At 33.0% G+C, this 24377-nt stretch overlaps 2 protein-coding genes and 1 long non-coding RNA gene across 3 annotated transcripts; 2 read left to right on the top strand and 1 right to left on the bottom strand.

Annotated features, from left to right (window-relative positions):
- The first annotated feature begins 1830 nt into the window (after positions 1-1830).
- On the top strand, positions 1831-3943 carry LOC127705030 (collagen alpha-2(VIII) chain-like). Its single transcript, XM_052209278.1, has 2 exons — positions 1831-1924; positions 3452-3943. The coding sequence occupies exons 1-2, from the start codon at positions 1831-1833 to the stop codon at positions 3907-3909; spliced, it is 552 nt and encodes a 183-aa protein (XP_052065238.1). The 3' UTR covers positions 3910-3943.
- Positions 3609-24336, bottom strand: LOC127705035 (uncharacterized). Its single transcript, XR_007983613.1, has 3 exons — positions 23658-24336; positions 11977-12078; positions 3609-3638 (listed from the first exon to the last, which is right to left on the bottom strand). It is a non-coding gene; the product is annotated as an uncharacterized LOC127705035 (long non-coding RNA).
- LOC127705031 (caprin-2-like) lies at positions 10495-12281 on the top strand. The gene is made up of 2 exons (XM_052209279.1): positions 10495-10585; positions 11790-12281. The coding sequence occupies exons 1-2, from the start codon at positions 10495-10497 to the stop codon at positions 12245-12247; spliced, it is 549 nt and encodes a 182-aa protein (XP_052065239.1). The 3' UTR covers positions 12248-12281.
- Positions 24337-24377: the final 41 nt, after the last annotated feature.

A 24377-nucleotide genomic window follows, 5' to 3' on the forward strand; every position in this document is an offset into this window, starting at 1 on the left:
AACAAGCATTTTTCTATCCATGACAATAACGTGTGTGTAAGTGTATGGATCTTTCTGAAATTGTACTACAAGGTTCCATATCACAAAGGAAAAGCTGAAATTGAGTTTAGGGGTAATTGCACAAAAAGTTTAGGAATAAGGGGCCAAAAATGAGCATTTTTCTAGTTTCAAGACAATAACTTGTGTTCAAGTGTATGGATCTCTCTGAAATTGTACTGCAAGGTACCATACCACAAAGGGAAGGCTGGGATTGAGGTTGGGGGTGATAAATCATACGAGGGTTTTAAAAAATTAGGGGGGGGGATTTTTTTCCCTTTTTTTCCTTTTTTTTTCTTTAAAATTTTCCATTTAAATTGGTTATTTCTGATTTATATATAAAAGCAAATAATAATGATATGGTTTGTATAGGTAAATTAAAAAAAAATAAGTTCTTAGACCACATTCATTTTGTGTCAGAAACCTATGCTGTGTCAAATATTTAAGCACAATCCAAATTCAGTGCTGTATCGAGCTTCCGTTTTTATTCTGTAGTTAGTCCCACTTTGGTTTTATCAAGTATATCTATGATATAGTCATTTTATAAAATTTACTGTTTTGCAAAATTATAAGTTATTATGGTTATAAGGATGTTCTTGTCCCAGGCAGAAAATCCTGGCCGTGTTAGGCGCAACTTTTTGGAAGTTTTGGTCCTCGGTGCTTTTCAGCCTTGTACTTGTTTTGGCTTTCAAACTTTTTTCATCTGAGCTTCACTGGTTGGTCTTGTGTGGACGAGACGCACGTCTGGCGTATTGAATTTTAAGCCTAAGCTATTATTCGTGTGTTTCTTTGTCCTATATGTTCTCCCATTTATTTGTATTGTGGTCCTGTCATGTGATGTTGTCGTTTTGGTGTTGTGTTTGACGTTGCCATAAAAGCAGGAGGTTTGGCATGCCACAAAACCAGGTTCAACCCACCATTTTTTTTTTCTTAAAATGTCTTGTACAAAGTCAGGAAAATGGCCATTGTTATATTATAGTTCGTTTCTGTGTGTGTTACATTTTAATGTTGTGTTTTTGTTGTGTCGTTGTTCTCCTCTTATATTTGATGCGTTTCCCTCAGTTTTGGTTTGTAACCCGGATTTGTTTTTATCTCTATCGATTTATGAGTTTTCGAACAGCGGTATACTACTGTTGCCTTTATTGAATGTTGTGTCCATACTTGCCCCAACTGTTCAGGGTTCGACCTCTGCGGTCGTATAAAGCTGCGCCCAGAGGAGCATTTTATTCACTAATGCAGCCGATTTTACTTCAGGCAGTAATAACATTGATTAAAGGGTCTCATTTGGTTTTGCAAAAGTAATGAATGTGTAACCGCTTCCATACTTTGAAAGTTTCTATAGGTAACAAGAGGTAACGTCTAGTTTAGCAAGAGGAATGAATTATCAGCCACTAAACTCTTTGAAAGTACCCATGAGAAGTCTTTTTCAAGCGAAAAGTTTCCAAGAATGTCCTTATTATTCAGTGACAGTTAATGTCCTTTGGTCTTTGGAAGATAGTGGTCTCATTGGAAATCATACCTCACGACCATTCTTTAACAAATGTAAATACATTATAGGTATACTTTTAATTTGTGCCCCTTGAATTTAATTAATTGTTGACAGTTTCAATTCCATTGACAAATTCTACCAGAATAGTCGGGGACACAACATGTTTATAACATGTACAATCGCGGTTTGTGTTAAACCATGTCTGAAATCTATATTTCAACTTTTTAGGGCATCAAATTTCATAGCATCAACACGCAAAAGTAACATTATAGTTTTGAATATCATACATAAATTTTTCAGTCGTTATGTCTCTAACAAGCATTTTGATTTCTTGGATTGTGGTCTTTTATATGGTGAACTTTGCAAGTGCGACGACGAGTTCTTGTCGAACAGCAGACGGTAAGTAGTTAAAGTCTAGATGATTAAAAACAATACTAATTCAAAACAGAAACCACTCAGAATATGCTAAGACGGACATCACGAAATAAATCGGAAAACTAAAGCTTTACAATCCGCAATCTGATAGAATCATATCCATGTAGAGTGCTCTGATTGAACTGGTATATCCAGTGCTCTCGAAATAGTATGCCCTGCTTCATATGTAGCACCAGTGAACTTAATTTAGACGAAATCAAAACAAGATAAATGAACGGGAGTATGACCCTCAGGCTTATGACATATTAAAAAATATTGTAAGCTATATAAATTAGCTAGATAAAAATGATCATTTAATATTGTTGTTATACTAACAAATTGCGAGACTCGGCCAAGCATTTACAAAAATGTATTCTCCAAAACAAAATAATCATTACATTAGTCACAAATTTATCTCAATACTTACTAAACAGACAATATAATATAACCTGACCTACTGTGGATTCATTTTATTCGTGGTATACCAATTTTCGTGGGTTTCGTGTGTCACAGCGAACCACGAATTTAAGAATTCAACGAAGAATAATCCAGAGAAATGTGTATGGAGTCGGATATTTATTTCCGGTTATGTTATGCAGTTCTAGTATAGTGTTAAACTAGAGATAAACATTGTAACATAACGCGTGTTTTTATTGAAAGAAGATACAAGTATTTTGATGAAATCAATAATTAATATATCGAATATCAGTGATAATTTACTTTTTAAAATTGATTAAACTGTTCATGGAAAATGACTGTTGTTAATTACCGTGTCATAGTTTGGTTTACTGGTGATTAAAAATCAATAGGATTAAGTACGGGGATATTGCCCGTAGGTAATATTGTTTATGACAGGAACATTTTTTTTTAACACCTCTTATTTATTTGACTGTTTATTATATCGTGATTAGGGAACTGAGCTTTCAATCATAGAGTTTTGAATGCCTTATAAAATTCCGACAAAAATTTATAAATTGTAAAACAAATAAATAACTAGTTGTCTCTGTCCGTTATTGTAATAGAAGTTTTTAATGAACACTTTAACCTAGAATGACCAAGCGAGGATTTTGACAATTCAAAACTTTTTCAATGAATTCCTTCTTTTTTGTTTGTTTTATTATTGATCAAACCAAGGAGGTTATATGATCTCCTAAATCAAAAAGAAATCCAAGAACTACGTGTATCATTTTTTTTTTTAATCAGCGATCCACGAATTTACGTATACCACGAAATGTCTTTTTTTCTCTATCCACGAAAATTGATACCCACGAAAATAAATGAATCCACAGTATATTCATCGGAGTAAATTGCGTATCAAACTGCATGTGTTCAATCACTTGAGTACATGACAGTTGCGAATGAAAAAATACAATATCAGGATTTAGTTAGCCTGCTATAAATATTTGTATTTATTTCTATATGAAAGTCTTGAATGGCGAACGTGATGCATTCATTAGAGCATTCAAGTGAATTAAGAAAAATCAAAATAAAACACTTTTGAAACAATTTCAGGTCAGTTTGATGTCACTGTAAATTACCGTGGTAAAAATGGACAAGAAACTCCTAAATCGTCAGTAATAGCATTCTACGCCTTCATGTCAAAAGCAATCACGAACCCGGGCGTTGGTCGACGACTGGTATTTGATGTCATCAAGCCAAACCAGGGTGGTGGATATAACAGCCATACAGGTGTTTTTACCTGTCCAAAGACTGGGACATACGTTTTCGTGTGGGTTATAAGACTGAATTCTGCATATCATTCCTTTGAGTTGATGATCAATAATTCCATGTATGGTTCCACCTACCTTTATAACAAAAATGCCGACGGCAGCGTCAGTGGTACAGTTGTTGCGTATGTGTCGAAGGACGATAGTATTTACGTTCGTATGCACTCTTCCTACAATGGCGTGGGTGAATTATACACTGATAAATACGGTAGAACAGCATTTTCCGGATGGTTACTGAACTAAACAGTTTGATTTGAATAAATGCATTCTCTCAAAATATTTGTATGTGTTTTTCATAGCATTATTGCCAAAATATAGTGGATTACCCTCAGTTATAAAGTAGAACTGCTATAAATGCTAGAATTCGACCCCTCTTAAACTGTTTAATCATTGATAGGTATGATTATGATTTTTCTAGGCAACGCAACATAAATAAATATAGGATGCACTTGAAAAGTCAAAATTATTTGTCCAGTCCTGCACAATACACAATGATTATGTATCTTGCTTTGTATTGCCACGGACCACAGTTTTGTTTAACATAGGAGTTGTTTTCTGTTGCAAACTAAAACACAACATTTTAAAAAGTGGTTAATTTGAAAATTAACTTTTGAAAATGAGGAAATAAGGAAATTAACTATTGTATAAATATAAAAATGTTTATTAAATTACTGGCACATAAGATTGATTGAAAACGACAGATTGCAGATCTTCAAAGCATTTATAACAATCATTACCGTATAACGTTTTTTACAAAATGAATTTTATTAGAAATGGGATTCTCATACATTAAAAGTGGGGCGAAAGATACCAAAGGGACATGCAAACTCATAAGTCGAAAATAAACTGACAACGCCATGGCTAAAAAAGAAAAATACAAACAGACAAACGATAGTTCACAAAACACAACATAGAAAACCAAAGACTGAGCAACACGAACCCCACCAAAAACTGGGGTGATCTCAGAGCTCCGGAAGGGTAAGCAGATCCTGCTCCATATGTGGCACCCTTCGTGTTGCTCATGTTAGTACAAACCCGGTAATAAGTCTAATTCGGTAGGTCACATTCGGGAAAAGGGGACGGGATTGTAGTTACGACATTAGGAACATATCCGCTATCATTTGTGAAACGGATATTCCGTAACGGTCAACCAACTCGTGATATCGTCCATAAAATTTACGAAGGGATGATTTCAACTTCACCACTTGGAACTCTTGGTTTAATAGCTTCCTTGTCAGCAGCAACCTACTATCAAGGAAATCATGATAGGAAATACAAGCCCTAGAGTATCGTATCAACTGGGAGATACATACTCCGTATGCAGGCGCTGCTGGAATGTTGCTACATAAAAATGGAAAGTTCACAATTGGAAAGCTGAAATCATCTCTTTTGTCATAAAGTTTTGTTTTCAACCGACCCTCATTGTCAATTTCTAGATGTAAGTCAAGATATGAGGCAGACTAAACAGTATCTGTTGTATCCTTTATCTCAAGTTCGATGGGATAGATGCGTTCAACATTGTCACCAAATGTTGAATTATTTAGTGAGAGAACATCATCTTTGTAGCGGAAAGTAAAGTTAAAGGATACTGCTAACTTCTTTTTTTTTCTTCCTAAAAAGTTCCTGTATGAAGTCAGCCTCATATGAATAAAGGAACAAGTCGGCAATAAGAGGGGCACAGTAGTTTCCCATGGAAATGCCGATTGTTTGTGGAAAAACACGTCCTTCAAACGTAACAAATATGTTGTCAATCAAGAAATCAAGCATCTCGATAATATCAGTTTCAGAGAATTTTTTGTTAGAATCAGAGTGATTTTTTACAAAGTAGGATTTATCCCTCACTACGACCAGATGCTTGTATCTACGTTGGTCATTCTTTTTTATGTAACAAAGCAGGACCAACTCTTTCAATTTGTCTTTTAGTTTGGAATTGGGAATACTTGTGTAAAGTGTAGAAAAACAAATGTTTTAATACTATTGCAAGATGAAAGAGTCTTAGATTGTATGTAATATCTTTGGAATTTTTTAGTATCCACATCTGATTGACGCCACCTCTTGAATAGGTTGTTTCACAATAACTTTGAAGCCCGGCTTTGATTGCTGATAAAATTGATGTAAATAATTCAGAAAGATTCAGTTCTTCATCTTTGGTTGAAATTCCAAAGGAACATAGAACAGACCTATGATTATCCAGGATTTCCTTTTTAATTAGTGTCGTGGGGGTATATGTTGAGTTTCCAAGTAAATTGTCAATACCTAATTCATTTATCAAGCAGTTTATTTAATGTGATTTACACACAAAAACGATGTTGTTTGGGGCTTTATCTGCGAGGACAATAACATATTTGTCATGGAGGTAGGACAAGTGTTTAGCAACATTGTAGTCTTTATAGATTGATGTAGCATGGGTATAAATAGATCCATTCAGTTTCTTAATTTTGATTTGTATTCTTATTCTTATTCACGTTTTACCCACTGCCTGGAATAATCCTCGACTGAATCCATCAGTATTTTGAAGTTGTATTTCCAATTGATGGATTTAGGCTCACGATATTTCGGGCCTTAGGATAACACATTTCGCAGAGAAGTGTTATTGACAATGTTTAGGTCACCTGTAATAACGTGGCCAGCCGGATTATATATGAATGAGACACAAGCACAGGCGCAATCAGGAGGTTAGACTTGAAGTCGTCACTATTGAGATCCTGCAACACGTGTTTGTAATTAAAAATTTTAGTTGCAATTGGTTTGGTATAGGTATAAGAAATGATAGCTACAGACTGATAAAAAAAATAGGGAGGTATTTTCGAGTGAACTAATTTATGATGAAGGATATTGCTCAAGTTGATGGCATCGAGACTTGTGTTGGCAAAGGAAAGTTTAAGAATGGATCTTTTCTCTTTTTCATCTTTTTAAACGCGAACTGGTTTGAAAAGTCTGTGACTTGCAATAACCGAAATGCTAGCTGTAACTTTGTATTGGTTTGAATGAGAGTTTGTAACAGTGGTTTCCAAACATAAGTTGTACAGAGAATGAAGTTTTAAAAGGGGTAATGAATAAAGCTTCGTGCGAATGTGATGAATACCTAACGGTTTTTGTATAAACGGCAGCAGGTCATTAATAGAGACATCATGGATAGTAGTGATGTATAATGATGATGACCATGACTGCGTCTACGTCGAGGAGTAGAGTTAAAATGTTCATCACATTCACCGAGCTACAGGAAGGACTAGATATAATACCTATACCATCAATTTTAGTCATTGCAACCATATGGTGTCGCAGTTCCCAATAGTCGAATCCAGTAGTCTTCTTTCTGTCTACGGAGAGGTGTTGCAAGATGAGGATTGTTAGTCCTGTGGTATATTTTTTCGAGAAAGCGAACTTGCATAGAAACGTTTGAATGATCAAGGTGGTTAAAATGCTGGTAAAAAAGTCGCTAGCACTGTTGTTGATGTCTGATCTATGGCCGCACATAAGTTTATTTAGCCTTCCTTTCGTTTCACCGACGTATACCAATCCGCAAAGGTTATAACACTCTAATCCGTAGACGACATTATTTGATTTATAATTTAGTTCATCGTATCTTCTGGTAAAAAAAGACTTATTGGTGAAATTGCTAGTATATTGAGCATCATTAAAATTCCACAGGTTTTGCAGCCTGTGGCTTCACATTTCGAAATGAGACAGTGTTTTTCAGAGTCATCAAAATCCAAAATGTCTTATAGAATAACTGAACACGACTTCGTACGTAGATTATTGCCGTTGTCATAAGTATGATGATCTGAATGTGTCATGTTAGGGATATTTGTCATATCTGGTGATGAGGGGACATATCAGACGACACCGTGTCCATGGTGACGTCTGTTTCAGACCTTTTTATACTGGGCGACGTCAAATTTCCGTATGTATATTATTTTCATTACTGTACCTTTTATCAAAAAGGATAATACAATATACATGTATGAGTTATGAAACAAGAACTTTTGTCAAAGAATCGGCTACGATACATATGTACTATTTTGAACCCGAAACATTTGCCTGGATCTTTGACATATTTGAATAACTTTACATCGAAAAATTGTAACTGGATCTTAGACAAATATTTACGTGTTTATACTTGGTGCTAGAACTTTTTTCGTGGATATGGAACTTCAGAAAAGTTAAAGTGGGCATTATGAATAATTTCAATTTGTCAAACCTTATCAAAATATAATACAACAAACTCAAAACTTTTAGCATATCTTATTGTCAAAAGAAGAAAAATAAACAGGAAGTTCTAAACATACAAAAATATCTACTCCCAAACAAAATAAGCATTACATCAGACAAGCTATAAATCTTGACATAGATATGTACGAATTTACAAATTCAAAATGGAAGTGTTAAGTACGCTAAGCACTACTATAGGTAGCAAGGACAGAGAATTGCAGTCCAATTTTAATTCAGGCAGAAATAACATTGATTAAAGGGCCTACATTTAAGTTTTGCAAGAGCAAAACAAAAATACTATCACTTGCACACTTTCGAGGGTACTATAGGTAATGTCTATGGTTTCCGTCTAAGTTAGGAAAAGGAATGAATTCAGTGCTACAGCAGTCTTTGGAGGTGCCCATACGTACATTTGTAGACTATTGCAAGTGAACAGTTTTAACTCTTCCCAGAATGTCCATTTTATTCAGTGACAGTTAATGTCCTTTGGTCTTTGGAAGATACTAGTCTCATTGGCAATCATTCCTCATGACCGTATTTTTATTAAGGTGAATACATTAGAACCTTGAATTTAACTTATTGGTGACAGTTTCAAGTCCATTGGCAAATATTACAAAAATAGCCAGGGAAACAACATGTTTATGACATATACAACCGTTGCTTTATTAGACCAAGTTGGAAATTTTTTTTTTCTTTTTCTCAGTGTCAAATTTCATAGCATAGAGGTTTTTGTAGCGATCAAGAACCCAGGAGATTCTCGACGACTGTCTTGATGTTGTCATGGTCAACAGTTTTGGTTTACCTAGGAGATGTTTTCTTTTAAAATTAAAACACAAGATAAAAAAATTAGTTAATTTGAAAATTAACTGTTAATGATAAGGAAATTATTTGTTAATGAATCAATATATGAATGATATGAAACCGTTTAACAATATTGTCTCATAAGATTAATTGAAAACGACAGATCTTTAAATCATTTGTAACAATCATTACGTTTTTTACAAAACAAGTTGTCTTTGAAATAAAATTTTCATTCATTCATTCATCATTTCTGCAAACGGATCGGTATGAATACAAACGTTTAAACCAGAACCATTTACCTGGATATTTGACACATTTGATTTTGAATAACTACAACGATTTTTTTTCGCTGGATCATAGACACATAATACGCTCCTTTGGAGTTCATGCGATTCCCTCCGTATCTGTTTGTTACCTTGATTTGTCCATTCCTAATCGATTTAGGAGAGTTGAACATTGGTAAACCAATTTACAATTGATACTTGAACTTTTTTCGTGAATATGGAACTTATTCCATATTCCATGAAAAAATATATAGGGCATTATCAATAATATCGATTTGTCAAACCTTTTTAGAATATAAGACAATACACTAAAATAAAATAAATATTTTTTATAGTAAAAACAAGAAAACCTCATATTGAGATTTTAAACTTTCAAAAAATGTTTTTTCATACCTAAACATCATTCAATTTACATCAGACGTGTAATTAAAAAGCACAACAGGCTGGTGATGTAAAGGGGCGTCTGTTGTCGAATGCAATGACACAAGGAAGTGTTAATTACATAGAAATGCAACCCATTTTAACTTCAGGCAGTACTAACCTTGATTATAGGGCCTGCATTTAGGTTTTGCAAAGGAATAAATTTACAACCTCTTCCACTCAATGAAGGTTTCTATATGCTAATTATAGGGTTTCCATGTAGGATTTGCAGGAGAAATGAATTCGCAGCTACAAAACTCTTTGAACGTGTCCGTAAAAGAGAGGCGCAATATACCAAAGGGACATTCAAACTCATAAGTCGAAAATAAACGCCATGGCTAAAAAAGAAAAAGACAAACAGACAGTACACAGACCACAACATAGAAAACTAGACTAAGCAACACGAACACAACCAAAATTGGGTATGAATTCAGGTGTTCCGGAATGGTATATAAACCATGCTCCACATGTGACACCCTTCGAGTTACTCATGTAAGTACAAACCCGGTGATAAGTCTAATTCGGTAGGTACGCATTTGGGGATAAGGGGACGGGATCGTAGTTACGACGATTGGAACATATCTATCGTCAACTGTGAAACAGATATTCCATAACGTCCTTTCAACTCGTGATAGCATTCGTAAATTTAACGGAGGGATAGTTTCAACTTCACCACTTGGAACTCTTGGTTGAATAGCTTCCTTGTAAGTAGACTATTGCACGCGAAAATGTCTGACCCTACCCAGCATGTCCTTATTTTTCAGTTAATGTCCTTTGGTAGATAGTTGTGTTATTGGCAATCAAACATCATCACCTTGTTTTAATAAAGGTGAATACATAAGTCTACTTTAAGGCCTCTTGAATTTAATTAACTAATTACAATTCCAAGTCCAGTGAAAAATATTACAAAATTATTCAGGGGAGCAACATGTTTACTAAAATGATACTATACAACATGATGCTAATACTAGACCAAGATGAAAATATATTTTTTAACTGTTTTCTCAGGTTCATATTTCATAGCATTTACACGCAAAATTAACATTATAGTTTTTAATATCAAACGAATAAAAAGCTGCTCTATTGTAGATCACGCTAGAATATTTCAGTTATGTCTATAACAAGCATGTTGATTTCTTGGATTGTTGTCTTTTATATGGTAACCTTTGCAGGCGCGACGACCTCGTGCCGAACAGCAGACGGTAAGTTGGTAAAGTCTTCAAAGTAACATAATAACAAACAAAAACAAAAATAATTTACAAGTATAACCTTTTCAAAATAATATGTAGTACTTTGCGGTATCATAGAAATCACGTGAGCTTTTGATTTTGTATTTTTGTTATTTCATGGTTATCATCTAATGAGTGATATAATATCAATAGTATACACTTCATATGTAGGTAATATTAAACTAATCGTGTTATGCAGATTTTGTAAATGGAAAGCATAATAATAAATGTATCAATTCTGACTATAAACGCTTATCCAACCATATGTAATCCCGGTAGCAACATATTCATCGATCTGGTTTAGAAATTCCATACTGTTAAGACGAAAGACAAAATTAAAACAAGATAAATGAACGGGAGTGTGCCTTCAAATAATGTCAGCGATACAAACCTGCATATAAAAAATTATCCTCGAGCATTGTTGTTTTACCGACTACTCGCGAGGCTCAACCATAAATTGATCACAATTGATACTCCACAATAATCCATGTTGTCGTTGTTCCCTCTGTCTCTATTACTCTACGTGGCTCTTTGGTTAACGCATTTCAAGGCATTGTGAGGTCCTCGTACGTTGGTCCTGTAATGATAAGTTTGACCGTGAATTATCATAATGTTTGAATCTACTTTGATTAGTTTGACTCAAACGTATAAACCTTTCCTCCGTTTAATGATGCAAAAAACTTTCTATCGTAAAAACCAAACAAAATCAAAAATTACAATCAAATAGATCAATAATCCGATTTTCGAAATATTGATGTGATACAATATCAGCTGATTGACAAAATATTTCAAAGCCTTTTAAACTTGTTCCCTGCAGTAACTCGACACAATTTTCATATTGTGCCGATACGCAGATGATATTTTGCTGCATCAATATGCAGAAAACCTGATAATCGAAACTAACTCGACCGACATTATATATAAACAGACCAGTCATATATTCACCGGCGTATAATGTGTATCAAAACGTATATTCGTTCCATCAATTAAGAAAATGGAAGTTGCGAATGAAAAATTACAATACCGGGCTTTTGTAAGCTTGCCATAGATATTTGCATTTATTTTTGTATAAAGTTGAGAACGTGACGCATTCATTAATGAAAACTATTATGTTTTCAGTTTTTGACTTATGAGAATTAAAAAAATTAAAAATAAAACAATTTTGAAACAATTTCAGGTCAGTATGATGTAACTGTAAAGTATCGTGGTAAAAATGGCCAAGAAACTTCTAAATCTACAGTAATTGCATTTTACGCCTTCATGTCAAAATCAATCAAGAACCCTGGCGTTGGTCGCCGACTGGTATTTGACGTAATAAAGACAAACCAGGGTGGTGCATATAACAGCCATACAGGCGTTTTTACCTGTCCAAAGAATGGAACATACGTTTTCGTGTGGGTTGTAAGACTGGATCCTGCATATCATTCCTTTGAGTTGATGGTCAATAATTCCGTGTATGGATCCACCTATCTTTATAACAAACATACCGACGGAAGCAATAGTGGTACAGTTGTGGCGGATGTGTCGAAGGGCGATAGTGTTTATGTTCGTATGCACTGTTCCTACAAAGGTGTAGGTGTATTACATAGTAATGAACACGGCAGAACAGCATTTTCTGGATGGTTACTGAACTAGACAGTTTGATTTAAATAAATGAAATTTCTCTAAACCTTTTCATGTTTATTCCATATCATTATCGTCAGACTATAGTGGATTATCCTCGGTTATCAAGTAGAACATAATTGCTAGCCAAGGGTTATGATCTGGTCTCCTCGTCACGCCCTGGCCCGTCGAGGAGGGGACCCGGATCTTAACCCTTTGATAGGGAAGATGTAAGTAGAACTGCTTTGCATTTATTTTGACAGTTCAACAGAAGTAAAACACTTGCTACAGGTTTTTTTTCGATATACAATATCTGTATTAAGCGTTCTTTGTAATGCTTAATTTCGGCCCCTTTTTTAAATGAAAGGTACAATTGTGATTTATTCAGACAATGCCGCATAAATATTCATTTCTATCTTTTATTCATTACAAGTTCACACATAAGTTATTTTTGCCAATTGCAACGCTGGTCATGTTGTTTATTTTCAAAATGCAGAATCGTCCTTTAAATGATATTCTGGATGGACCGGGGTCCTTCCAATATTTATTCTTTTTTAATACTATTTCCTCTATTCCTTATCTTTTTTACTTATTACATGTACATTGTATTATTCTCTATTTACTTGTTATTCTCTATTCTTCTGTCTTTTTTACTTTTTATTCTCTATGCTTTATATTTTAACACCTTATTTTTCTCTTTTCTTTGTTTTTTGTACTATTTTTGTATATATTTTTTGCCATTTATTCTGCACATTTTGGCTGTTTTTCTACATTTTGTAAACTCCATCCTGACCCTTCTAAATGCGAGTTTTCTCTCGGTGAATGTTAATGATAATTACAACAATCATTTGTTTTAACTTGCATTACATGATTGTTGATTATTATTCATCAAATTTGACATGTTCTTTAATCGAGGAAAGCATCGTGCACACACCATAGTTATCGTCTTATTTTGATTCTAAAGGACTGGGTAGTTGCTGGAAGACTGTTAGTATCGGAGGTATCATAAGATCGGCAGTTATTATCAAGAAAAGGTTCCAACTCCAACATGCAAAAATGAGCGTAGAGTGAAACTAAATGTAATTATGTCGCTTTCGGTCCTATAGCTCCTCTAGTTTTTCAAGTTTTCATACATCTCTGACTTTCATATTTTTTGGTTTGTCCATTCCTGTTGTTGGTAAATCAAAATACCGCTTTTAACCCACCAATTATATAATACAACCTTTTTAGATTGGGAATTTACATGTTTCAATAAGAACCAATTGGGTATATTCTAAATGGTAATTCAATTAACTAGATTTACGAAAAATTTACTGTCCTTGGAATATGAGGCTATACAAGGTGAAACAGTAACGGTGCACGGAGACTTCCGGTTAATTATTGCAAATGTTGAAGACATTTAATGACATTGAGAACGGAGTTATCTACGTTCCTGATGATATCGTTTACAAATCAGATTCAATATTTACATTGCCATAATTATTATCAATGTTTTTGACAAACTTATACAAAACAAACTGTCAAAGTAAACATGAACCTTTACCATTGCAATAAAAACATACGCTTCTGTCCGCTGTTTATCAGGACAATTTTAAAGATTATCCGATCAGTTCTACATTTTCTATAGCTACTGTAACAGTGTTTAATGTTTAATGATTTTGTATTTTGTTATCTTAGGTAAATCAGTCCTCTCAATAAAATTTCTGGCTAATATGGCAATCGAGGAAGAATTTTTCCTCGTATCCAAGTATATGACACAGTTTAGAATATTCACCCTTATATATTTCCATGTTGTAATCATTAATACGGAGTTTAATAAAACCACTTTCTCAAAAAAATAATTAAATCCTGGTAAATGAAATAAAATTCTTTATTTTGTACGCCATTTTAATATAATTGAGAGACAAATAAACAATCATTGATCGTAATTAAATTACAATGATTAAAGGCGTTTTATCGTTAAAAATCTAAATAATAATAGTCATACTAGCGTGAAAAATAGCAAGAAGTAAAAGAAAAAATGCAAACAAACAGATGAAAAAAAACATTTTGTTAACAATGAATCGTAATTTTATAAATCGTAAACAATTGAAGGCCGGATAATATTGCTAACATCGACGTCATTTGGTATCTGGTGGAGAGTTGTCTTATTGGCAATCACACCAAATCACTTTTTTATATTATGTACAATATTTTTTTGTTGAAATAAAAAGTATAATGAGAAGAATAAGCAAAATATATATTTCCGCATACATGAGAGTCTGGGGCCCTTCATTTCTGTATTTTTTAAAATTTTTATCCATTATTTTCTATTCTTTATTTTTTCCCCATTATTCTTTATAGTTTAGCACCTCATTATTCTCTAATCTTTATTTTTTCTCTTTTCTTTATTGGCCCATTATTCTCTCTATTATGTAAACCCCATTCAGATATCATACATACAAAGAGAAATCTAAGATTACAAATCACTTAATGGCACCAGAATATTCCACAAAGGATTACAGGGTTTAATAACTATTTCTGTAAATATAATGAATCTCATAAAAAAAGAATATTTGATATAAGGCTTTTTTCATCCTACCTTTTACTAAAATGTCGTGATTTAGAACAAATACGAAGAAAATGATATATTGACCAAGCTCGGACATTTCTGACATTTTCAACAGCAAGGCCTACAGGCGTAATATACTCACTTAATCATTTAAAATTGTTCTTTCTTCAGATCAGTTGACGATTTAAAATACTAACTGGCCTCTTACCAATACAAATACTATCCGTTTCATTTCAATCTTTCAATGAAACTTCATGAAACCTGTTAGGGGTGTTGTTTTCGAACTTTTTATTAAGCGACAGTAACCAACTAATTAAGTGATAGCAAGCTGCCTTGGCAATGTTAGCTAGTTCCCCGACGGAGCAGGCATGTTTTGGTCCCGATAAATTCAAACAAGAACTGTTCCCAAAGGATCATCTTCGATAAATAAGTCTTACTTTAAACCTCTACCTTTGACTGGATCTTAAACATACTTACATAACTTATCATTCAAAAAAAAATTGGCTAGAACAGACATTTATTTACGTGTTATAATTGACGCAGAATCTTTTACATGTACATGGATGTGGAACTTATTTTTTTTTTTTTTTTTTAATTCTATATAATTTTATTTGAAATGTACATTTGTTAGAGATACATAACGTACCGGTACCTTATCCCGGTCTCGTTGACGTTAGTACATAGCATTTCATAAGGTTAGTACTTGTTGGTACACAACATACAGTTTTGCTAATAAATAATGTATAAGAGAATAAAAAGAAATTACTATGAAATATTTTAAATCTTAGTTAAGAAGATAAATTAATTTTTTCTGCAACCAAATTGTAGAAGTTTTTATATTTGCCTTGTTTATTTGTCAATATTTTGTAGTGTTGGAGAAGTTCACTTTAAATATTTCAAACACATTAATTTGTTTTGTTTTCTGCTCGGATATGTAATACACTTTAGATATAGTAAAAAGTATGATTGTTAGAAAATCGTTGATATTGTAATAATTTGTATCGTTTATCTTATATCCGTACAAAAGTGATGCCAGTGATATTATATGATGTCCTATTTTAAGTTTGTCTAGTATTAGTTTTATTTGATCCCAAAATGATTTTAGATATTTGCATGTCAGAAAGTAATGATCATAATCTTTAATGACATTACATATATTACATAGAGGAGTTTTAGGTATTTTCCAAGAGAAAAGTAATTGTTTGGTTGGTAAAATGTAATGTAGAAATTTCCATCTTAACATTCTCAATTTATTATCTTGGATATAGTTAAAGATGAAGTACAGCATTTGTTCTCTTTTCCTTGTATTGTTATCTAAATTTAGAATTCTGTCCCATTTTTGAAATCCTATTGCTTTCTCATAATATCTATTTAAAAGCGAGATGTAGATATCTTTCGAGGAAAATATTTTTATTGGTACCATTTTTCCTTCTCTATCTTTGAATTTAAATTCGGAGTCGGTAGCAACTTTTGTTTTGATTGACTCTTCTTTTATGAGCTCTTGTAACCACTGTTTTGGTATTGCTTTCATCAATTTAGAATATTCCGAAAACCAATTAGCATGGCAAGATAGTTTATATCTAAAATCTTATTTTGATTAATGTTTCCTTTATCATCAATTATGTCATTTACAAATAAAATTTTGCTGTTTATCCAATTTTTGAAAATAAGACATTTACCATTTAATTTGATATGCTTATTGCCCCATATTAGTTGCTGTCTGATATGCTTATATGTTAGTCGATTTGATTCTTTTTCAGATTTTGAGTTTATCCATGATATAATTATTTTTAAGTAAAATTCTGGAACAATTTCTTTTAGTTTATTGATTAGATTAATATTGTAAAAGTCCATTTTAAATATAAGGAATTCTTGTCCAAACTTGTCTAAGTAAAATTTTGGTAAGACATTCCAATTTGGCGATGAGTCTTCATTATCAATGAGTCTTTTTACCCAATTTATATTTACGGATTCTATATATTTATCTATGTCTATCATTTTAAGCCCGCCGGCAAGATAATTTCTACTTATTATAGCTCTTTTAACTTTTTCTGGTTTATTATTCCATATAAAACTATATATTATTTTTTTTTAATTTTGCGAGATATTCTTTATCAATTTCTGTTACTGATGATGCAACATAGGTTAAATTTGGTAGGATTAGTGATTTATCAAGAGTTATTTTACCTAACATAGTTAATTTTCTTTTATTCCAATCTTTAATTATTTTTTCCGATTTTTCGTATTGTATTTGGAAGTTTAATTTTTTACACTCATTTTTATTAAGGCCTGAAAGTGATCCGAAAATTTCGATAATGTTCAAAGTTAATGAAACTTCTTGTTTTGAATTTAAAAATAAAGTGGTGTCATCTGCAAGCTGGCTTAACTTTAGAGTATGGGTTTTATTATCTAGTTTGAATGTTTGGATGTGGAACTTAATAAAAATTGGAAGGGCATTATATCTAGTTCCAATTTGTTAAACCTTATCAAAATGCAAGACAACAAATTAAAAAATTGACATGCATGCCCTTATATTTACATTTGTAGGATCCTTATGTTCAACTTGGTAAAAGTCACTAGTTTTCACTTTGACTGCAATTTGCTAAAGTTCGTTATTTTAACCCTTTTTTTGTTGTTGACAATACAAGAAAACTGAAGGGATGAAAGTTTGAAACTATAAAATGTCTTCTCCAAAACAAAATATTTGATTCATATATATCAGACAAGTTATAAAACTTTGACACAGATATGTATGCATAATGCAAAAAAATGGCATTACAATTCACTACAGTCTGTTGATGTAAAAAAAGGGGGGTATATTGTTGAAGGAATTGACATAAGGAATTAAATACTATAATAGGTAGCAAGGATAAAGAAATGCAGCCCATTATAACTTCAGGCATTAATAGCTGTGATTTTAGGGCCTACATTAAGGTTTTGCAAGAGAAATATATTTACAACCACTTAAACTCTATGAAGGTTTCTATATATATATATAAGCAAATCCTAACGTTTTCGCGAAACATTTGCAGCAGGAATGAAATTGAAGCCACTAAACGTTTTGAAGGTGTAATTAGGTAGCTTACTGGAAGCGATAATGACTAACCCTACCCAGCATGTTCTAATTTTTCATTTAATGTCTTTTGGTCTTTGGTAAATAGTTGTGTAATTGGCAATCAAAATCACCACGATAAACGATAAATACATCAGTCTACTTTTTGGGCTCTTGAATTTAATTAATTAAGTCAAGTGGTAAATATTAAAACTATTGTCAGGGGTGAAATATTAGTATACAACATGCTGCTTACAGTGTACAATGATGAAAATATTTTTTTTACTGTTTTTCAGATTCAAATTTCAAAGCATAAACACGCAAAAATAACATTATAGTTTTGAATATCATAGGTATAAAATGTGCTGCATTGTAGATCATGCTAGAATATTTCAGTCGTTATGTATCGAACAAGCATGTTGATTTCTTGGATTGCGGTCTTTTATATGGTTACCTTTGCAGGCGCGACGACCTCGTGCAGAACAGCAGACGGTAAGTTGGTAAAGTCTACAAAGTAACATAATAACAAACAAAAAACAAAAAATTTACAAGTTTAACCTTTTCAAAAAGGTATGGGGTGCTTCGCCGAATCATTAAATTTACGTGAGCTTTTGATTTTGTATTATTGTGATTTCATGGTTATTATCTAATCACTGATATAATTATAATATTATACCCATCATATATCTATACTACTAAAAAAACGATGTTTAATTTGTTAGTCGGTATGACGTAAAAACAACGAAACAAAGAATTCAATTTTATATATAACTAATATAGGACAATAGTGTTGATTAAAAATTACACCATCCCAGACCCTTTTGTTGTCCGCATAATTAACATTATCAATAATTAAACAGTTTGAAAGCAGAGAAAACTTGGCACCTTATAATCAGCATGACTTTATCAAATAACAATACGAATACTAAAAATCCAAGCTGAAAATAAGGTGTAGGTACTTTAATTCAGTCACGGACCCGCGATGTCACGGGTGTGTTCTAGTAGAATATATTAAACTAAGTGTGTTATGCAGATTTTGCAAAGGGGAAGCATTATATCAAATATATATTTCTGATTTCTTTATACTCATACGTATATGTACGAGAGTTAATATAGGTCAGAAATTTTAATCAGATTGTGTTATGTCCAATACGTTAGTTCTGTATTGATAACTTTGACCGTGAATTATCATAATGTTTGAACCCACTTTGTTACGTTTTAGTGATCCCAACTTATAAACCTTTCACCCGTTTGCTGATGTTAAACAAACTTTCCATCACAAAAAACACACAGACAAATACAATCAAATAGATCGATAATCTGATTTTTATCATATGACATTGTACAACGTCACCTGGTCAACAAATATTTCAAAATCATTTTTGATGGATGGATGGATGCTTAACGTCCAGCGGCAAATTAATATGCATATTCAGAACGATAACATGTTAATGTAATATGAATAATTACCCTGCTGGATACTAGACCGACACGCTGAGCCGGATTTTAAACGTGCTAGTTCACAAGGTAACAGTTCGATGGAAGACATTGTCACCTTACCCGGACACATTATTCTGACTCAGAGCCAACCAGTCTTTGCTCTTACTCCTTAATGCCGCGTGCTTAGCGGATAATTAGCAAATACCAATTTTAAAGTCTTTGGTTTGACCCGACCGAGGTTCAAACCCACGACCTTCCGCACTCGAGGCAAACACACTACCACGATACCTCCGAGACGGCCAAATCATTTTTGAACTCGTTCGAAGCGATAACTCAAAACAATCGTCATAAGACTCGCAGCTGATATTGTGCAGTATAAATATGTAGAAAACCTGATAATCGATACTTACTTAACGGACAATAAAGTAATATAACCTTACCTTTATTCATCGAGATCAATTCATGCGTATCAAACTTGAGTAAATGACAGTTGCGAATGAGAAAACAATACAGTACTAGTATCAGGTTTTGCTCTAGTTAGCTTACTATAACTTTTGCATTCATTTTTATGCGAAAGACTTATAGTCATGAGTTGCGAACGAGATGTATGCATTAAAGAAAAATACCATGTTTGTAGTTTTCAATTGATCTGAATTTTAACAAATCAAACTAAAACAGTTTTGAACAATTTCAGGTCAGTATGATGTCACTGTAAATAATCGTGGTAAAAATGGTCAAGAAACTCATAAATCGACAGTTATAGCATTTTACGCTTTCATGTCAAAAAAGATAACAAACCCGGGCGTTGGTCGACGACTGGTATTTGATGTCGTAAAGTGAAACCAGGGCGGTGGTTATAATAGTCATACAGGTGTTTTTACCTGTCCAAGGACTGGGATCTACGTTTTCATGTGGGTTGTCAGACTGGATCCTGCATATCATTCCTTTGAGTTGATGATCAATAATTCCGTGTATGGATCCACCTACCTTTATAACAAAGATACCAACGGTAGCATTAGTGGTACAGTTGTTGCAGATGTGTCGATGGACGATAGTGTTTACGTTCGTGTGCACTCTTCCTACAAAGGTTCGGGTGTATTACATAGTGATTCATACGGTAGAACAGCATTTTCTGGATGGTTACTGAACTAAACAGTTTGATTGAAATAAATGAATTATCTCAACAAAAAAAAATATGTTTATTGCATAGCATTATCGCTAGAATAAAGTGGCTCAGTTATACAACAGAAGTGTTTAATTTATTTCGCAATTCAAAGGAATTAAAACATTACGTTTCTTTTATCGAATTAAAATACAACTGTTTTGTTTATCTTTTATTTCTAAAATTAAGCCACTGTTCTAAATCATACAGTTATGATTTTTCTAGACAATGCCGCACAAAAACTAATTTCCATCTTCCATATGCATGCAAAACCACCTCACACATTGTGTGTCTTGGGATATCAATAATAAGCTGTTTTTGTAAAGATTATTTATTCTTACCAACAGCAACCCCTGTCAGATTGTTTATTTTCAAACCCCACCCATTTAGCTTTTCATTAGAACCGTTAGGGTACTCTAATTGAGTATATTCTAAAAAGTAGTTCAATTGACTAGACGGTCGAAACTGTACAGACACAAGAATATGAGGTAATACATAGGTAAATCATAAATTTTGCCTAGCAACAGTCGAACTTCGGAGACTTCCGGTGAAAAGTTGCAAATGTTCAAGACACTTTTAAATGATATTAAAAAGGGAGTTACCGTTCCTGGTCAAATCGCTAACAAATCAGATCAAATATATAATTACCATATAAATTTTAAAAAAGGAGATGTGGTATGATTGCAAATGAAACAACTCTTTACAAGAGACCAAATGACACAGAAATTAACAACTATAGGTCACCGTACGTCAACTATGTTTTAGACAAATTAATTCAAAACAAAATAAACTGTCAAAGCATACACGAATCAATATTAAAGCAAAGAAAAGTACAAAAAAACAAAACAAACGCTTCAATCCTAATTTCTATGAAAAATGTTCTAAAGATACAGCGTAATTATTGTTTCTGTAAATACAATGTTTCTCGAAAAAGAAATACATCAGATATTAGGTATTTATCATCCTACCTTTTATTAAAATGACGGAAGTAGAACAAAATCTGAAAATGTTAAATTCAAGTTCGTAGTTTCTTACATCTTTTAACACTGAGCAAGGCATATACAGGCGTGATACACACACTTATTCATTTAAACTTAGTTCTTTCTTTTAACAATCTGACGATTTCAAGAATTCACTGGCCTCTCACAAATACTGCCTATGGCAAGTAAATCTATGACGAAACTTCGAGTGTTGTTTTCTTATATTTTTATTTAGCTCGGTAACCAACAGTGGTAGCTGTCTTAGCTATGTTAATTGTCTACCTGTAGAAGCAAGAATATTTTGCCCTGCTTTCCAAATATAACATGCCGTATTTGCTCTATTAGTGGTAATTTCATTGGTAGATATACACTGTTTTTTATTGTGTGTTGCAGTTTTACGACATACTATACCAAATGTCGTAAACTAAAACACATAATCAAAAACCTGCAAAAAAGGGTGTGGGTGTGCGCAATTTAACGTTATTCAATTAAGAACCACATTGTGTGCATGCCTTCACCTATTCAGACGATTTGGACTATGTTTTAATAAAGGTGAATACATCAATCTACTTTTAGGCCTCTTGAATTTAATTAATTAATTACAATTCTAAGTTCAGAAGCAAATATTACAACTATACTCAGGGGAGAAACATGTTTATGAAATTCTAGTATACAACATGCTGCTTATACTAGACCAAGATCACAATATATTTGTTTACTGTTTTCTCAATTTCAAATTTCATAGCATAAACATGCAAAAGTAACATTATAGTTTTGAATATCACATACGTATAAAAGCTGCTCTGTTGTAGATCACGCTAGAATATTTCAGGCGTTATGTCTCTAACAAGCATGTTGATTTCTTGGATTGTGGTCTTTTATATGGTAACATGTGCAGGCGCGACGACCTCATGCCGAACAGCAGACGGTAAGTTGGTAATTATACAAAGTAACACAATAACCAAATCCAACAATTCACAAGTAAAACCTTTTCAAAAAGGTAGGAGGTGCTTTGCCGTATCATGGATTTTACGCGAGCTTTTGATTATGTATTTTTTTGATTTCATGGTAATTATCTTATGACTAATATAATATTAATATTATGCACATCATATATATGTTATTCTAAAATAATCGTTTTATGCAGATTTTTCAAAGGGAAAGCATTATACTAAATGTATCAATTTTGACTATCAGCGCTTAACTAACCATATGTAATCCCTGATAGCAACATATTCATCGATCGGGTTTAGAAAATCCATACTGCTAAGACGATAGACAAAATTAAAACAAGATAAATGAACGGGAGTGTGCTTTCATATTTTTAGTTTATAAGAGATAATGTCAGCAATAGAAACCAGCATGTAAAAAATTATCCTTGAGAGCATTGTTGTTTTCTGACAAATCTCGAGGCTCACTCAAGAATTTATCTCCATAAAACTCAACGATATTCCAATTTGTCGGTGTTCCCTTTGCCTGTTTTAATCTGCTCAGCTCTTCATAAAACTGCATGTCAAGGCGTTGTGACGTCAAATACGTTGAACTGGTATTGATAACTTTGATCGTGAATTATCATAATGTTTGAACCAAATTTGATATATTTGACTAACCCAAACTAATAAACTTTTCCTCCGTTTTCTGGTGAAAAAAAACACACAGTAAAATACAATCAAATAGATCGATAATCTGATTTTCTTCATATTGATATTGTACAATGTCAACTGTTCGACAAAATATTTCAAAGCATTTCTGAACTCGTTCGATGCAACAACTCGAAACGATCGTCATATTGTGACTCCCAGCTGATACCTTACTGTATTAACATGTAGAAAACCTGATAATTGATACCTACTTAAACGGATAATATGATATAACCTTACTTTTATTCAACGAGATCAATTAAAGCGTATCAAACTTCAACAGTACAATCACTTGAGTAAATGACAGTTGCGAATGAAAAAAATACAGTAGTAGTATCAGTATTTGCTTTAGTTAGCCTACTATTACTTTTTACATTCATTTTTATACAAAAGACTTAGTCTTGAGTTGCGAACGTGGTGCATGCATTTAAGAAAAATACCATTTTTGCAGTTTTCAATTCATCCGAATTTAAACAAAAACAACTAAAACAGTTTTGAAATAATTTCAGGCCAGTATGATGTTACTGTAAATTACCGTGGTAAAAATGGTCCATAAAAAATAAGTTCTGCATATCATTCCTTTGAGTTGATGATCAATAATTCTGTGTATGGATCCACCTACCTTTATAACAAAGATACCAACGGTAGCACTAGTGGAACAGTTGTTGCTGAAGTGTCGAATGGCGATAGTGTTTATGTCCGTATGCACTCATCCTACAAAGGTGTAGGTGTATTATATAGTAATGAACACGGCAGACCCGCATTTTCTGGATGGTTACTGAACTAGACAGTTTTATTTAAATAGATGCATTCTCTCAAATCTTTTTGATGTTTATAACGTAGCATTCCCGCCTGACTATAGTGGATTACCCTAAGCTATTGAGTAGTACATCTTTGCTAGCCAATATTTCACGATCCAGTGCCTTCTTCACGAATGTATTGGGGCGGATCATAGTCCTTGGCCAGCGAAGATGTAGGTAGAACTGCTTTAAATTTATTTCGAAAGCTGAACAGAATTGAAACATTCAGTTTTTTTGAAACAAATAAAATATCTAGATTGAGCATTCCTTGTAATGCGAAAATTCGGCCCTATCTGTTTTTTTAAATTGTTCAATCATTGAAAGGTACAATTATCATTTGTTAAGACAATGCCGCACAAATCTTTATTTCCATCTTAAACTCATAACTAGTTCACACATTTTGTGGGACAGTATATCTATTTCAATCTGCTGTTGTAAATATTATTTATTTTGAACAGCATCAATTAATGCTGGACAGGTTATTTGTTTTCATAATGCAGAACCGTCGAATAAAAGCGACCTCTCTCGCAATGAGTTA

Source organism: Mytilus californianus, unplaced genomic scaffold (genome assembly GCF_021869535.1).
Source record: "Mytilus californianus isolate M0D057914Y unplaced genomic scaffold, xbMytCali1.0.p SCAF_6, whole genome shotgun sequence".
NCBI classification, from domain to species: Eukaryota; Metazoa; Mollusca; class Bivalvia; order Mytilida; family Mytilidae; genus Mytilus; species Mytilus californianus.